At 42.8% G+C, this 18,121-nt stretch overlaps 1 protein-coding gene across 3 annotated transcripts in view; it reads right to left on the bottom strand.

Moving 5' to 3' along the window:
* Positions 1–18,121, bottom strand: part of FAIM2 (Fas apoptotic inhibitory molecule 2) — a 106,413-nt gene that overhangs the window by 31,024 nt on the left and 57,268 nt on the right. For 2 of the 3 annotated variants that reach the window (XM_087953989.1, XM_087953990.1), the window contains one exon: positions 10,521–10,707. In XM_087953989.1, coding sequence (XP_087810115.1) covers positions 10,521–10,590 — 70 coding nt within the window. In that variant the 5' untranslated portion in view covers positions 10,591–10,707. Of the gene's footprint in view, positions 1–10,520; positions 10,708–16,139; positions 16,407–18,121 lie in introns of those variants that run through there. The other variant, XM_026679962.2, reaches the window with a different exon arrangement.

Raw genomic sequence — 18,121 nt, 5'->3', positions numbered from 1 at the left:
GGGGTCAACTGCCAACCACCCAAAATGTGATCACATGAACACGAGGAGGTGGGCAGCCATTGGAACATCAAACTTAGCTTGTAAAGAATGGAATGGAATGGAATGGAATGGAATGGAATGGAATGGAAGGGAGGAGAGGAGAGGAGAGGAGAGGAGAGGAGAGGAGAGGAGAGAAGAGAAGAGAAGAGAAGAGAAGAGAAGAGAAGAGAAGAGAAGAGAAGAGTTGGAAGGGACCTTGGAGGTCTTCTAGTTCAACACCTTGCTCAGGCAAGAAACCCTATACTGTTTCAGACAAAAGTAGCCCTGGGGGTGGGTCTGTCATAATTTCAAATAGCTGCTAAGTGACCGGTTGTAACCTGAGGATTACCTGTAATGCTATCGGGGTGGATAGGAGAGTTGGTTTTTATATGCATTAAATGTCACAAAAAGAACCCATGCCATGTGGGTGGGAGGGGGGAACTGCAAATAAATTTGGAAGCAACAACCTTCTTTTATCACTATCCTCAACCACTGGCATCTGGCAGGGATTCCATCTCACCACATTGCATGGGAGTGAGCTATAGCTCATTTTAAAAAATTGCCTTTTAATGCAATTTGTTAATTGGAAAAGCTGCCACCACAACTTTTTCCACAGTTCTGTGTCAAGAAGAAAGAGGGACTCTGAGAAATTAGGCAGAGAAAACACAGCAGGGGGTTGGCAAAACCACCGATTAACTTTCCATATTGGGGCTCAATGTTAGGGATCCAGGTTCAGGAATCGCATCTCAACAAAATTGGAGGGATGATTGTGTTGCCAGTCCCCTATGATGCCCAGGAAGCTAAAAGCAGTGCACCGGAGATTAACATCCCTATCATTACTACCACCACCAAGAATTTCCAATATTTTTTTTCCAAACATTTTCAATTAGGTTATAAAATATTATAAAATGCAAAATACGAAAGTAAATAAAAGAGCAGGGAAAGGGGAAGGAAAGGGGGAGAGGGAGGTGAGGAAAGGTAAGGAAAAGAAAAGAAAAAGAAGCATTGACTTCCAACTCTCACTGTTGCAATAGAATAGGGCATTAGCATCAATCACAGCTTTTTGTTTTTCCATAATAATAAACTATAAAGATTTATCGATCTAATCTGTAAAACCCAAAGTCAAAGTTACATTCTTTTCCACATCAAGCATGAAATTCTGAAATGGTTTCATTGTTTCCAATATTTTTTAAGACAAACAAACATTTATTGTAATATAATCTATCATGTACCATAGCTTCTGCCATAAAGAAACTCTAACTTTGTAAGGTGCAATATAACTCTCCGATGTTCTTGCTGCCGCAGGCCCACACAGTTACCCCTATAGAAAATGCACTTTGGTAAGGCACTACAAATAACACTGTAGTATTACAATGCTCTATTTTATTTTCACTCCTTTTCCTGATACCTTCAAGTAAAAGCTTAGTCTGTTTGATTGCCACTTCATGCTTGATAATTTTATTGAGCTGTTTGCTATCTGATCTGCAGGTATCTTTTTTGTTTAAGTCTCTGCTTGCAAATACGTCTCAGAAGTGACATTTCAATGATTATAATTGAAAATACTTTCTCCATCAAGAGGAGCCCTATGGAAGTCAGATAAGCAAGCAACCACATGATATGATGAGTGCATAAGGCACGGAAATAAATTGTAGGACTTATGACCATTTCTTTAACAACCATTCAAAGTTACATTGGCCTCAGAAAAAGTGACTTACAACCTTTCCTCAAAGTTACAACCATCTCTCTCTCTCTCTCTCCCTCCCTCCCTTCCTCTGTCTCTGTCTCTCTGTCTCTATCTCTGTCTCTGTCTGTCTGTCTGTCTGTCTGTCTCTGTCTCTGTCTCTCTCTCTCTCTCTCTCTCTCACACACACACACACACACACACACACGCCTATGGTCATATGATCACAACTTAGGTGCTTTGCAACCAGCTCTTATTTTCTACAGTTGCAGCGTCTTACAGTTACGTGAATGGGATTTGTGACCTTCCCAGCCAGCTTCCAACAAGTCTATTCAGTTAGGGAAGCTGAATTCGCTTAATGACCATATGATTCACTAAACAACTGTGTGATTTGCTTGGTAAACAAACAGTGAAAAAAGTCAGGACTGGTCACATGATGGTGATTCATTTTATGACCCAACAGAAATTCCAGTCCCAACTGTGGTTGTAAATCCATAGCTATGCCTCCAGAAAACTGTAGAAAAGAAAAAAAAACCCACCAAATTCCAAACTAGTACGCAGCATTTTGCTAGCAATAGGATAGCATGAAATGGTGAAAACTATACTTTTTATACAGATTGGACTTTATTTTTCAGCTGTGGGTCAAAGCCTTTCCTTATTCTTGAATATTAAGCAAGCTTGTGAATATAATTAATCCTTGTGCAGGTGGATTCCCTTGGCCTTATCCAATTGTCTGAGATTAACCACCTTGACGTAACTTATGAAAACTCTGTCCCTCCAGAGACAGATGTGTCTCTGCTGCACCAGCCTGATCTCTCTCTCTCTCTTTTTTTTTTTGAACAGTTGGTATCTTGCTTAAGCTAACAAATAAGAAAAACATTATCCAAGCTTCTGAATTAAAATAACAGCCTGGATTCTTTGATAAACAATCAGACTGCTACCCGCGTAAGATTGGAAGTATCTAGGCAACGTTTCGATGAAGTCTCATTCATCATCTTCAGGCTTCTGTCTTCAGCTCTGTGCTTCTCAGAGTGATGTGAGCTTGCAGCTGCTTCTTCCTTTTAACTGCTAGTGGGGGTGTGACTTGATTGGGTGGGGGCTTGGCTGTGTTCTGATTGGGTGGGGGGTGTTCTCATTGGTTGGGGTTTTGGCTGTGTTCTGATTGGTTGGGGGGTTGGCCATGTTCTGATTGGCTGGAGGTGTGTTCTGTTCAGGTGGGGGCTTGGTTGTGCTCAGGTTGGTCTTAGTTACTGGGGGATTTGAGCTGGTGAGCTGTGATCTTGCTGTTTGGCTTCGAGTTCGTGGTTGTGCTGCATCTTCATGGTGGGGGTCAGTTCGCTTCATGTATGGCTCAGAGGGGTTTGAAGTGGGTAGTGATGCAGCTGCAGTGCGGCTTCTGGTCTGTGGTCGTGTCTCATCTTCTGTGTGGATGTGAGTCTGCTTTTTACGTGGAAGTGTGGTGGTGGCATCTCGTGTGGCCCTCGTGGGTGTGGGTCTGGCACTACAGACAAAATCAGCAAGATCCTCCAAAAACACAACATTAAAACAGCATTCTGCACAAACAGAAAAATATCCACCATCCTAAGAAAGCCTAAAGACAAAATCGAGTTAGAAAGCCAAGGAGTATACGAAATCCCTTGCACTGCCTGCCCCACCACATACATTGGACAAACTAACAGAAGAATAAGTGCACGCGTTGAAGAACATAAGAACTCAATCAAAAAAGAAGAACCGACCTCTTCCCTGGTCCAACACCTCAAAGCCACAGGACACGAGATTGACTTTAAAAATACCAGAACTATCGCCAAAACCGAACACTTCAACAACAGAATAATCAGAGAAGCCATAGAGATAGAAAAACGCCCACACAGCATGAATAAAAGAGATGACATCTCCCGCTTACCAGCCATTTGGAAACCCGCCCTCATGAACAGACGAGTACCTAACATGATGAATGACACCAGACCCACACCCACGAGGGCCACACGATTCTATTCTATTCTATTCTATTCTTTATCCCACTAGTACAGGGGTCTTCAAACTTGACAGCTTTAAGACTTGTGGACTTCAACTCCCAGAATTCCTCCTCCAGTCATGTTAGCTAAGGAATTCTGGGGGTTGAAGTTCACAAACTTGCCAAGTTTGAAGACCCTTGCACTAGTTCAAAGTGGTTATCAATAAGCCCAGTAAAGCAAAATAAAATGAATAAAATAAAGGAACCATTTCAGGCACAGTAGTAATAATCAAAATGCCACTCAAAAGGAATAGCTACAAAATCAGACAATGATACACATAAAAAAAATCTTGTCAAAAGTTTATTAAAAGCCTCTTTCAGTCACATATGTAAGGTAGCCGGAGAGAGTATTATTCTACAGCACTCTTCTCTAGGCTGATGGTTTCTGTATGAATTGGGACTACAGCTGCCATAATTCTTAGCCTATATGGCCATTGAAATTCTGGGGATTCTGGTCCTAATATGCATGGGGGGAATTCAGCTTAGTAAGGTTCCCTGCGTTCTCCAAGCCGATTTCTGTCACCAAAAAGATTCCACTTAATATACCTATATCTCAACCAGCATGCGAAACAAAGCAGAACTGTATAGTGTACATATTTGTTTTTATAGTGTGAGAAATTATTCTTACGACACTTGATACTCAAAAATGTTTTAGGGCTTAACGCCCAATAGCAAAACTTTGAACTTAAGTTTAGAAATAGACCAATCCAAAAATGGCAGCTAATAAAATGTTGTTACTTTGCAGATGGCTCAATCAATATCCACAATGCCATATCTATTTGCACAACCGAAGTTGCCAAAGCCTCCTTGGATACTGGATCATGTTGCACTTGCCCTAGGGAAGGATCAGGCAGGTAGACCAGATGAAATGAGCAAAAATATTCCAAGTTATAGCTTCACCTAAACATGCACGAACCATGTTTCCTCTGAGAGCAGGAATAAACTAAAAGTTGATTCTATAGTAGGGGTGTGGTTCCATCTCATCTAAACTAGCAGTTGCCAACAGGTGGGCTGTAGCCCACTGGTGGGCCACGAAAAATTTTGGTGGGATGCAGAGAAATCTCACCCCCAGAGCACGCCCCAAAGCAATTAATCCAGGCGCAGAAACACAAAGCTGTACCGCCCACATGGCCCACGGGAAACCCTCCCCACCCACTTACTCCTTATCTGGCAAACTTGCCTGCTAAGTTGCTATTTTTCCTTTTTCTGACCATCATCTGTTCTGCTGTGCCGGGAGATTTAGATTAGCTAGGAAGCAGGAAATGGTTGGATTTCTTGCTTTCTAGCTAGTCTTTAGATCTTTGGCTCTACTTTTAAGCACAGCCGAACCTCCCTTAGGACTGAAGGTTCTATTATTCAGTGCAGACTCACAGCAAGCAAATTTTATGTGACAGACTCAGGTAGCTGATGGCAGATAGATAGATCACTGAATGATTCTGTGAGCAACTCAATCTGCCTGCCTGCTTTGCCTGATTTTGACTAAAAGTTGCTCTTTTTTTAAATAAAAAATTCAATATTTATATAAATATTTATAATATTTGCATACAAGCCATGCCCAGCCAGTCACATGATCACCAAGCCACACCCACAAATTAGGCCATACCCACAGAACCAGTTAGTAATCCCTGGGATTTAAAATTATGAGTTTGGTGGTCCCTGAGGTCCAAAAGGTTGGCGACTCCTGATCTAAACCATAGACCTAATATATCTATGCTCCAACACAGGGGTCCCCAACCCCTGGGCCATGGACCAATACTGGTCCTAGGCCTGTTAAGAACTGGGCCGCACAGCTGGAGATGAATGGCAGGTGAGCAAATGAAGCTTCATCTATATTTGCATCCACTCCCCAGCGTTAACATCAATGCCTCAGCTCCACTTCAGATCATCAGGCATTAGATTCTCATAGGAGAGTAAACCCTACTGTAAATTGCCCATGGAGGGATCTACATTGTACACTCCTCCTCCTCTCCCACAGTCTGTGGAAAATTTGTCTTCCACAAACCGGTCCCTGGTGCTCAAAAGGTTGGGGACCACTGCTCCAACAATACTCATCATTAAAATGAATCTTTAACCTGTAAGATGTCATTCTCCTTCTCCTCTGGTATCAGGGTTAGTTACCATAAGGAAGACCTTGGGATATTACATTTCCTGCTACAGGATCTTTAAACAGATGTAAAAGTTCTCTCAGATGATTTCATTTGCTGCTATATATGCTATGTTAATGACCAAATCATTGCTATAGGCACTTATCCTCTAAACTCGGGGAATCCAACTCAATTTCATTGCGGGCCACATCAGGGTTGTGTTTGACTTTGGGGGGGACTGGAGGCGTGGCCAGGGTGGGTGTGGCCAGCTCAATGTCATTCCTATGGTGTCACAAGCACTCTGCCAGTGAGAATGGGTTTCCGAGCTCCATTTTCACTGGCAGAGGGTGGCAGGAGGCCGTGGCAGCCGAAAACAGAGCTCGGGAGCCCGTTTTCACTGGCAAAAGCACCGCGGGCTGGTCCCTTATTGTTTCCAGGGCAGCCCCACAGGCCAGATATAAGTACCCTGCAGGCTGGATATGGCCCCTGGACCTTAAGTTTGACATCCCTGCTCTAAACATTGCAGATATTAGTAATAATAATAATACAAAAGACATATCTCAAGGAAGGAATATCACATATTTAGGGCTACCCGTTTTTATCAAATCTCCAAATGGAATATTCCCACCATCTATTTGATATGGTACATTTCACATAAACATTATTAGTCAGGGAAGCAACAGGGTTTGGAGGGGAATAATTCTGATTTATCCGTATTATTGCTTAAAATGTAATGATAACCCCAGGTTTGCCAATAAATTCTACTAAACTCTTGTGCTACTCTAAGTTTTCAAGATCAATATTCTGTCAAAGCAGTTATTGATTAAATGAAATCACTCCGATAAAGAGCTAAGAGGACCAAGCATCAGAACTTGCCATTGTGGTAATGGTCAATAATTTTGGCCTTTGGGCAACAGTCCCATTTTGGCATTATCTTAAATCCACTTTCCAAATGCCCATTTGTACCGTAATAACTAAGCTAAGAATTAATTGATCAGTTGCATTTACTCTGTTTCTGTAGGGATTCCAGCTTTGTATGGGTTTTACGCAGAAAAAACTTCTCCAAAGGCATTGAAAGGCTCTAGCAGTTAAAATAAAAATAAAAAATAAAAACAATGAAGAGCAATGGCAGAAAAAATTTGCTGAAAAGTTGTCTCCTGTCCTCCAAGTCAGTGCATTATGATGATACAGGACTGGAATCTTCAGGAGACTGATGGGATCTCCCATTCACTGTTGCCATGATTTTCTGGGGGTCAGTTTCTCTTTTCTGGTCAGTTATGACTCAAAGGTGTTATCTAAAAGGGGCAAAGCATGCTTTGAATTTACCCTTCCCTAATCTTTCTAGTATATTCCAGCCCATACCGCTTTTTCCCAGTGTCTACTTCACCATCCACCCCCATCTTCTTGGTATGTTCTCACTGCCCCATTCACCTCCTGATCTTCGATTCCCAATGAGCCACCTTCCATCTTCAGAAAAAGCCCCAAAACTGTTTTCTACAAGCCAAAAAATTGCCACTGGCATGGCAATACATATAGGTAGTCCTCGACTTACAGCAGTTCATTTAATGAACATTCAAAGTTACAATGGCACTGAAAAACGTGACATTTTTCACAGTTATGACCTTTGCAACATTCCCATGGTCATGTGATCAAAATTCAAATGCTTGGCCATTGGTTCATAATTATGACCATTGCAGTGTCCCTGGGTAATGTGATCACCTTTTGCGATTTTTTGATAAGCAAAGACAATAGATAAGCCACATTAACTTAACAACAAGGTTACTAACCTATCAATTGCAATGATTCACTTAAAAATTGTGGCAAGAAAGGTCGTAAAAATGGGGTAAAATTTAAATTAAGCAACCACAAAGGCTGGATTCACACATAATGCCAGGCCATAAATAAGGTTAATATATTGTGTTCAGCCAAAAGTAAACCAACCATACTGGCTAATGTACTTTGCCACCAAGGCTAACCACTTTTCTAACCATAGTTAGGTGGGGAATGTCTCTCTGAACACAGACATCCCTTTCAGATATTATCCCAACATATTGCCAGGGGTATTTAATCTTATTTACAATATTATTATGCTAACCATTGTTTGCATTGCAGAGTTGTGTTCTACAAAAATGGCAAAATTGTAGCAGACTTTAATGCAGAAGAAAAATATATATGAAGGGAAACAAATATATAAGATGCTCGCTCTTCCTTACTTAAGGTTAGGGGATTGAAAAAGCTAGGTCTGCAACCATCCACGATCTGGGTTTACTATTTTTGGAATCTGGTTAAGTACTTATGGTACAACGTATGGAATATTAATAAAATAAACACGAGCATTTGGGCAATGTTTTTCCAGTATAAATGTACTGATCCAATATTTTCCTAATCAGGAAAAAAATATGGGCTAAAAGAATATCATATGGAAAATTATTGAGCCTCTTGTACTATTTTTGTGTCTCATTCAGTATTTAATGTACTAAAAAAATCTAGCACAATAAGATGATTTGTTCAGAAATGCTTCAAGGTGACTATTTCTGGTATTCTAAGTGCATGAAACTCTTCTGGGTTGCTTCGCATTACATTTGAACGAAAGGTTTGGTTTGCTCTTCTACACAGCCCATCTCAGATGGGAAACCACAAGTAAGACTAGATATCCACATTCACGCCTTCGCAATGATTTGGAAGAAGCTGGTAGAAACCCTTAGGACCTCTCTCCAAGCTGCAGTGAATTAGGGATAAAGAGGAAGAAGCCCTTTCTAAAGTCACTTCTTCCCTTGCAAGGTCTTTGCTCATCTCCTTGATCATCACACAAAGTATGCCTTCTCCCTTCTGCTTCGCTATTTGATTCAGAGGAACCTCTTCCCCCCTTCTATTCAGAATGCAGCTTCCCATGTACCCACCATACATGCACCCCCTCCTTTAGAAGACCACCCCCAACTAGATGTCTTTCTACATAGATTCCTTCTCAAGCCAGGAGGGGGAATAACAGAATAATAGAGTTGGAAGGGACCCTGGAGGTTTTCTAGTCCAACCCCCAACTCAAGCAAGAAACCTGTACCATGTCAGACAAATAGTTGTCCAATCTCTTCTTAAAAACTTCCCGTTGTTGGGGCACCTACAGCTTCTGGAAACAAGTCATCCCTTTGATTGTTCTAACCTTCAGAAATTTCTCCTTAGTTCTGGATTGGTTCTTCCTTGATTAGGAGAGAGAAAGAAGTGAGCATCAAGGAAGGTTCTGGGGTTTCTGAGTACTTTGCTTCCACCAAATGATCAAGCCTCTCTTTGTGCAGTTCCCAAGGGATCCATCTAAGGCAGGGCTGTCAAACTCCCAGCCCATGGGCTGGATGCGTCATGTACTGGCCATGCCCACGCCCGGTTTAGCGAAGGGCAAAAAGGTCCCAATATGTCACGTGACGACACCATGACAATGTGAGTTTGACACCCCTGATCTAAGGGGAAGAGGGATAGAGGGCTGGATGAGGTGCTGCTGTCACTGCTGCTTAGGTGATAGCTTATACGGGTCTTCAAACTTGACAGCTTTAAGACTTGTGGACTTCAACTCCCAGAGTTCCTCCTCCAGTCATATTAGCTCAGGATTTCTGGGAGTTGAAGTCCACAAGTCTTAAACTTGCCAAGTTTGAAGACCCTTGGCTTATAGTCACAGCAGAGAAGGTAATGTTACAATTTTCACTCCTTCCTCCTTTCCTCACTGCAGTTTCTACTAAGGTCCTGTGAAGCATGAAGCAAGGAGTGGGACAAGGTGAAATTCAAAGCCACTTCTATCTGGGACTCAAAGCAACTGCTTCCCCTGTTTGTCTACTACCATTCATGTTCAAACATGTCCCTTTCTTCGCTTTCTTGAGATCTCTCTTACACTTGAGAGACTCTTACTAAAAAATAATAATCTTATTGGTAGGTTGTAGGACACTTCAGAGACTGTAATTTTCTATTTCTGAGATCATACTCAGAAGCCAAGAAAAAGGCAGGCTGGTTTAATGAACATCAGAGAGGGGGTTGAGCAGAGGTGGTATTCAGCAGGTTCTGACCAGTTCTGGAGAACCAGTAGCGGAAATTTTGAGTAGTTCGGAGAACCGGAAAAGACCACCTCTGACTGGAGAGTTTACAGTATCCTTCCCCTGCCACGCCCACCAAGGCACGCCCACAGAACCGGTAGTAAAAAAAAAATTGAATCCCACCACTGGGGTTGAGCTTGAGTGAATCCAAAACACTTTTTCCAAATCATCTTTGAAGCTAGTCTTAGCGACCAGACCCACAGCCCCAGTGAACTTTCATGCCTGAAGATAAGCCCCTTATTTCTGGTCTAGTCCCTTAAGCAAGGGAGGGGCAATGGGAGGGAGTGGAGAATATTTCAGAATAGTCAAGATGTCAATTATGACCTCATAACCGAAGCCATGTCCCTTTTGTACAGGTATAAAAAGTATCCAAAGGGCTTCTATCGTATCACTTTTTTGACTTCCCTTCTGGACATTCCTAACGTTCCCACTTCTATTTCACATTGGGTCTGTTTTCATGCAGAGGAAAAAATATTTGGTTGTACTGTTAAGGTTACGGTGGGGGAGGTGTAAATTCTGAGGCAGAGAAAAACTTCCTGATCTGAATGTCAGATCGACAAGAATTCCAACAGACTGACATGGGACAAGAAGTCGCTAAATTTCAAAACTGAGTGAGTTTTATTTATTTATTTTGAAATCGGACAACTCACTGGGATCCACGTATGCCCAAGTGGGATGGAGGGGGACATTCAGAGGGGGAGAAAAGGCCCCTGCTTTCATCCCTTCTGCTGAGGTTGCCTCTTCATAGCTTGGGGGTACGGCTGGGGCACTGGGCTGCTTTCGTTCGGCATCTCCCTGCTGCCCTTCAGAATTTGCAGGCTTGTTATTCACAGAGAGCTAGAAAAGGGACAGGAAAAAAATAGATTAAAATAAATAAAAAAAAACAAAGAATGACCATTTTTCTTGTAAATTTTACATGGGGAGAGATGGAGGGGAGAATCAAAAGTAAACGAGGTCCAGGGTTTGAGGTCCAGGTAATCCTCAACTTACGACCACAATTGAGCCCAGAATTTGTGCAAAATGTGTTAAGTGAGTTTTGCCCCATTTTACGACGTTTCTTGCCACGTTTGTTCAGCGAGTCACCGCAAGTGTTAAATGAGTAACCTGGTTGTTAAGTGAATCTGGCTTCCCCATTGACTTCGCTTGTCAGAACGTCACAAAAAACGATCACACAATGTGAGTCAGTTGTCAAGCGTCCAAATCAGAGGTGGTATTCAGCAGGTTCTGACCAGTTCTAGAGAACCAGAAGCGGAAATTTTGAGTAGTTCAGAGAACCAGCAAATGCCACCTCTGACTGGAGATTTTACAGTATCCTTCCCCTGCCACACCCACCAAGCCACGCCCACAGAACCGGTAGTAAAAAAAATATTGAATCCAACCACAGGTCCAAATGTAAATCACATGATCATGGGGGGGGGGGGGAATGCTGCAACAGTCATAAGTGTGAAAAATGGTCATGTCAGTTTTTCAGTGCCGTTGTAATTTCAAACCATCACTAAATGAACCGTTGTAAGTCGAGGAATACCCGTGTATGTGTAGGTAAATTCTCTACAAACCTCCTAGCCTGGAATAAATGCAGGGGAGGGATGCATGATCAGAAGTTTTCCCCCCTGTTTTTCTGACCTGCTCTGGTTTTCCCTGCCCGCTTTATTTATTTAGCGTATAGCACGTGTTAGCCAGGGATGACCGAGGTGGCTGGCTGCCCCTGTGAAAGGAATTTTTTCAGGCAGTGTTATCTTTACCCACGGGACATCTGAATGCTGGTAGGCATTCGGGGGAGGCTCCTTTCTTGTCCCAACATAGTTTATTCGCTCACAGGAATCAAACCACCGAACTGGCCAACCTCAATGGTACGCAGGCCCAGCGTCTTACCACGTGAGCCACCATGGTCCCTTTCCCTGACCACTGAGAACGGTCAGTTGACTGATTGATCATACATCTTACAAGGAGGTTTACAATAGCAATCCTTGTGAATGGGGCAGCCTTAATGCCCGGAGTGAATTCTGCAAGAATATCCGGTGCAGTGTTGTATTAATGTATCTATATTGCATCAGGCATTTCTGCAGAATTCACTACGGGCATCAAGGCTGCCCCATTCTCAAGACAAGACATAGGTACGTTATTTGGTGTTCAGTGACCCTCTTGCTTTCCTGCCTTAGAGCTATTCAGACCTATTGCTTCTGGAGCTGTGACACTTGGGAAACGTCTCCTGCATGAGAAGTTCTAGGTTCTCCCTCTCCTCTCCATTTCTGTTTTGTTTTGCTTTGTTGCTGATTATTTTAAAGAAAATTCTCTGGTGCAATGAAAATATATCAAATCAACTAGGGTAGTAATGGACAAAACGTTTCACAATGTACAGCAGCTGCCATATGTTTGGATCTCAAGCGAATGACTTTCCAAGTCTGAACTGGACTTGTAATTTTAGCTTCAAACAGGAAACAAGCCGAAATTCAAGGTACCTCCAAAGGAGAAGATTACATTGAAATAATAACCCTGTTTCCATTGCTCAGATAATCTGGAATGACTATCCCATTTTAAAGATAATTTACTTATACATACATATAAAAACTTGACTTCTTTCAACTAAATACATTATTTCATCGACTGCTGACAACACATCACTATGAACAGCTACTGACTGAAACCAAGTATAGATATTTAGCTTCTTTCTCACTACTACACTGTACTTTCTGGAAAAAAAAAACTTTTGATGAGGTTGCTTGTCAATTATTTCAAGGGCCTTACTGTTAGCCAATAGCAGCTGAATGAAGGCACGTGAATCATGAAACTTGTAATTTATTTATTTTATCTGTTAGATATAATTAATGTCTTTCTTCAAGAAGCTCCTGAAGCTTTTATCAATGGAAGGCAGAACCTGGTATATATGAGTCTCCAAATAATGCCTCCCAAATATCAAAGAAGTACTATGGGTACTTCTTTTAATCTCAAATTATATTGCAATATACCACATATGGATAAGCCTATCTCTAGACAAGACATCTCTGGACTTTTTAACCAAAGTACCATTTGAAACACACCAGTCATGGATAAACTGACCCTCAAAAATGTTATATTTTAATTTTCACAATTGGCTTATCTTTCAGGGATAATAAATCTGGCATGCTTCAAAGAAAAATGTCAGCCTCCAAGATTGTTTTAATTTCTCTCCACCCACACCCCCCAAAAAACCCCAAACCCACCTCTCAATCATAGACACTATTTTAGGAAACAAAATGATGGGAAACACCAGCCCAGGGCTTTCTTTGAAAAAAAAATGTCTTCAGGCCAAGAAAATAACAAAAGAAGGGGCAGTGTGGAAGATTGTGCAAGAATAGCTAGGATAGGGCAGTAATAGCTAACCTTTTCCTCGTTGCGTGCCAAAAGTGCGTGCACCTCCACCCACAATGCAATGCTTGTGCACGCCCTCACGCATGCGCATGCGATCAGGGGTGGGATTCAATTTTTTTTAACAACTGGTTCTGTGGGCGTGGCTTAGTTGGTGGGTGTGGCTTGGTGGCCATGTTATTGGCTGGGCATGGCCAACTCAATATCACTCACATCGAGGCACGCATCTCCTCGCCTGGCCTCTCGTGACTGTGGGGATGCTGCAATAGTCGTAAGTGTGAAAAACAGCCATAAGTCACTTTTTTCAGTGCCATTCTAATTTTGAATGGTCACTCCACACAAGCAAAGTACCAGCAAAGGAGGGGAAAAGAAACTCCAGAGAAGTTCCTGAGACAGGAATTCTAGTCCTGCCAAGAATGTAATAAGGGTTAACGGAAAGGCAGTTTCTGTAAGCAACACCAGAATGTTTCCTTTCTGCTTTCCTTACAGGATTAGGCCAGTAATTTCTTCTAACAACCGGTTCTCCAAACTGCTTAGAATGTTAACAACCAGTTCTAGTGAATAGGTGCGAATTGGTAGAATTCCAGCCCGGCATGCGACCCCCTGCGCACATGACCCCTGTGTGCCACGCGCCTCTGCACATGTGTGCGCACCCCCATCCCCTGCGCATGCACACGTGTCTCCCCCCACGCATATGTGGCAGATACCCGACAATCAGCTGTCTGGTGGGGGGCACGTGCGCATGCGCAGTACAGCTGTTCCGGATGAACTCTCGCATGGCAGCAAAAATGGCTCTGTGTGCCACTTCCAGCACGCGTGCCATAGGTTCACCATTACGGGGATAGGGTTTACAGAGGGTATCTTATATTCTAGAAAACGGCAGCTTTGCAGGTGTATATATCTCCAAAGGCAGCTATTTTGTGATTAAATGAGCTTCCCAAACATCTATTCTACTATTACATTAATATCAGAATAATACTGCTGTTGACATTTTTCATTTAATTTGTGAAAGTGCTCATATTTAAATTTCCAGAGAGACTTAAAAAGCTGAACAGATTGAGTAAAATCCAATGTTCTGTTGCCATAAAGTCATAAGAGTATTTTCTTTTATTCCTCCTTTCAGAAAGCCAACAGAAGCCAAGAGAATGTCAGAATGTGTCTTATAGTTTGGCCCAAAAAGAGGAAACAATGGCTTTCTACATATAATTGAACAATTCCCAGTTTAGTTAAGGATGTTGGGAGTTACAGCTGAACAAAACCTAGTGGGAAGCACACAAATTACCCAATTCTTCAGCCAGTTCAAAAAAGATCCTCGGATAGGAAAGCCACATTCCCATATCTTTCTCAAAATATAGACAGTACTCCTTGACATCTCCACTTTTTTTTAACTGATTCAAATGAGAAGTCCTGTTAACCTCAGTCAGGCTTCAATCCTAGTTAGTCTGCCTAAAGTTGTACGCTTGTCTTTCAGTTTAGGTTAAGTCACTACTTGTCCATCACTTAGCAGCCGCATAAAGACAAACAAAATAAATCGAAAGCTCTTTTAAGTGAACAAAGCCTCCCGGTAGCCACTTGCAGCTATGAAATGATAAATTCCATACAGGTTATCAAAATTAAACACGTTTTAACTGAACAAGCTGAGGCAATCAGTAAATATTCAGAATCAGAAACGCAACAAGAGGAGAGCCCAGAACTGCGTCATTGTGGTGCTGCTGAGACAGGGATGACCTAATGCAAAGGAGCAAGCTCTTGGACACACACACATACACACACATATCCTGGTGCTCACCAGGCTCACAATAACCAAATTTTCCAGTCAGCAGATCCTTCAGGGATTGTAGTTCCATAATATCTGGAGGGTCTCAGGTGGCTAAAAGGAGATTTGGAAAGTGGGAATAGGGGAGAAGAATGAATAGGGATTGTTCCCCAAAAACTCTCCCCAGCCAAAATGACCTGCTGTTTTTCGGTGAACATGCTCTAACATTTTGTACCTGTCCTAAATGCCACTGGGTAGCCACAGGAATGCAATTTGAATTCACAATTTCAACATCCCCCAGTCACATTCAGTTGCCCAAGCCAAAGTTACATACCTAATTTCTCCTCTGCACATTATGATGCTAAGTAATTTTACTGAATTGTTGATTTGATAATTTAATAATTTGAATTATTTATTTTTAAAAGAAGAAAAGGATATATTAAATTGGACATCTGCAAAGCGGTACATATCTAGCCCGAGGATTGAAAACAATTAAAAGAAAGAAAGAAAGAAAACACAGAATTCCAAAATGGATGTTTGCTGCTGAATCCATGATCTCCAGCTCTCTGAGTGAAGACGTATGCCTCTTCCTGAATTATAGATTTTGGATTTAGGACCTGATGCCTGGTCCTTGCGCCAGACAAATCCGAGTGACAAAGTTGAGACTCCAGATAAAAGAGCACATATAACTTGCAACCATTTAGACCATTATAAAACACACCATTCATATTATAATTTGCCCTATCAAGGGCTAAAACTCAACAGACCTTCAATTAGATGCTCTTGCTAAGTTGCCATGGGAACAGATTTCTTAATACTGGGGGAGAACCAAAGCAAGCATGGAGAAATTTGCAACTCTTATGGATTCAGAAGTCATTCCCTCCCCTCCTTTCCTTGCTTGGGGAAATAAAGATGCTCTATAAGGTTTATGAGCAGTCTAGATTAGGGTAATTTTTCTAGGGCTTCTGTGAAACTTAATCTTGATGGGAGTATGTAGGGAAGCAGGGCAATCAGCCCTGTACTAATCGAATAATAAAAATATCTTTTCCATCTGTATACACTGAGAAAGCAGATAGCTTACAAGCCCTGGAGATAAAGAGGGCGATGGGAAATTGATAAATTGAATACAAAGGTCATTCAGCCACGTCCTGGTACAGCTTGAACCTACCTTCCCCTGTGTCATCTTTTCCCCTTAAGCGACGCTCCTCGCTCCTCGCTCGGCTCAGGATAATACCCCTTTAGAGAGGAGAGGAATGGAGGCGAGTCAATTCAGTCTCCTCTTTTAGCGGCCAGCTGGAGTAGGATTTGCTCTCTTGTGCAGGCGCCGCTTCTGCCTCTGCCTCTGCCGCAGCCTGCAAGGATGCTCCTACGTTCCAGCAATATCTAGAGCATATTTCCCCTCTGATGGAGCTGGGGCGATACCATTGTCCAGCTTTTGAATGGGGGTGGGGTGGGGGGATGATGCTGAGGAGAGCAGGCTCAGCCAAGGAAGAAATAGAGAGGAATTAAAGTGGTTGTTGTTATTATTATTATTATTATTATTATTATTATTATTATTATTATTATTATTATTTTAAAAGGCTTTTTCTGGGCCCGATTGTGCAGAATCGCAGTGCAAAGGTAGAACCTGGTGGACGCCAGGATGCAAGAGAAAGTCGAGGTTCAGCATTTTGCAGTGGGAACAGGAGGGGAGGAGGCAGTGATGCAGGGAGAGAGATGAAATGAGATGCACTCGAGAGGCACACCACTTTCCTGTGTTACTAACAGCAGCCTAGGGAGCAATTGGCAGCACAGCCCGGGGACTATTAGATTTCTCTGGCACATGAAAAGCTTTGCTCATGAGACAGGGGGAGATCCCTGTTGCTCTGCTCAGTTCAGTAAATGTCTCCCCCTTTCTCTTTCTCTCTCAAAGATCCTTTAGAGCCCTTTTTTAAACGGCCATATTCATCTCCTTTTATTTGTAAAATTGTAGGTCAGCCGCTTTGCGGCCTAGATTCATCACCAACTCCTTTCAGGCAACCCACACTGTGACTTGTTGCCAATCCCATAAAGTACAATGCTTATTTTATTTATACAATTTTAATGGAAGCCCATCTCAGGGTGGTGTGCAAGCGTTAGAAACACAAAACCATGACAAATAACACACACACACACACACCGGTCTACATGGATAAGCAATAACCGCACTCACCAAAAAAAACCCAAACAACCCCAAAGCAAAACAAAACGGGGGGGGGGGGGGGGGGGGGGGGGGGGGGGGGGGGGGGGGGGGGGGACGGGGGGGGGGGGGGGGGCCCGGGGGAGGGAGGGGGGGGGGGGGGGGGGGGGGGGGGAGGGGGGGGGGGGGGGGGGGGGGGGGGGGGGGGGGGGGGGGGGGGGGGGGGGGGGGGGGGGGGGGGGGGGCCGGGGGGGGGAGTGGGGGGGGGGGGGAGAAAGAGGAAAAAAAACAACACTGACTCGGCTTCCTTTTTTCACGGGGGGGAAAAAAAAAACAAAAACAAAACCCACCACATCATACTTCCTCAACAACAGCAGAGCTCATCTAGCCTCCTGAGGCAAACCTCTGTGGAAACAGCTAAGTGTTTGATGCCTCTGAATCTCCAGGAGAATGCTGTTCCATAGAACAGACACTGTACAGCCACTGAGAAGATGCAACTCCAAGGTGCAACAAGATGACACTATGTGTTAGAAGGGATCCAGAGGATGTCCGGTCTGCTAGATCTGGTGGATCAAGCTAAAAGGATAGGAGAAAGGCAGTACTGCAAAGTAGCCTGGCCTTCACCATGTATTTGTTATGCTTGTTCTTTCACTGTGAGCCTTCACCACCCAGTAATCCACCATCCAACAAGAGAAAGACCAGTATGCCACTCCCCTTTCAAGGTCTGGCCCTATTCTTGAGTGTTTGTTAACTAAATCACTGGGATTATTTGAATTCTATACAGGTAGTCCTCAACGTACAACCACAATTCAGCCCCAAATTTATGTTGTTACGTGAGAAATTTGTCCAGTGGGCTTTGCCCCATTTTACAAATTTTCTTGCCACATTTGTTAAGTGAATCACTACAGCTGTTAAATTAGTCATATGGCTATTAAGTGAATCTGGGGATGCTACAACTGTCATAAGTGTGAAAAATGGCCATGTCCTTTTTT

The sequence above is a fragment of the Notechis scutatus genome, chromosome 2 (genome assembly GCF_049901735.1).
Source record: "Notechis scutatus isolate UNSWTSFEM ecotype Mainland chromosome 2, rNotScu1.2, whole genome shotgun sequence".
Taxonomy (NCBI): Eukaryota; Metazoa; Chordata; class Lepidosauria; order Squamata; family Elapidae; genus Notechis; species Notechis scutatus.
The sequence above is the reverse complement of the archived record's forward strand: the minus strand, read 5'-3'. Positions and strand labels throughout refer to the sequence as shown.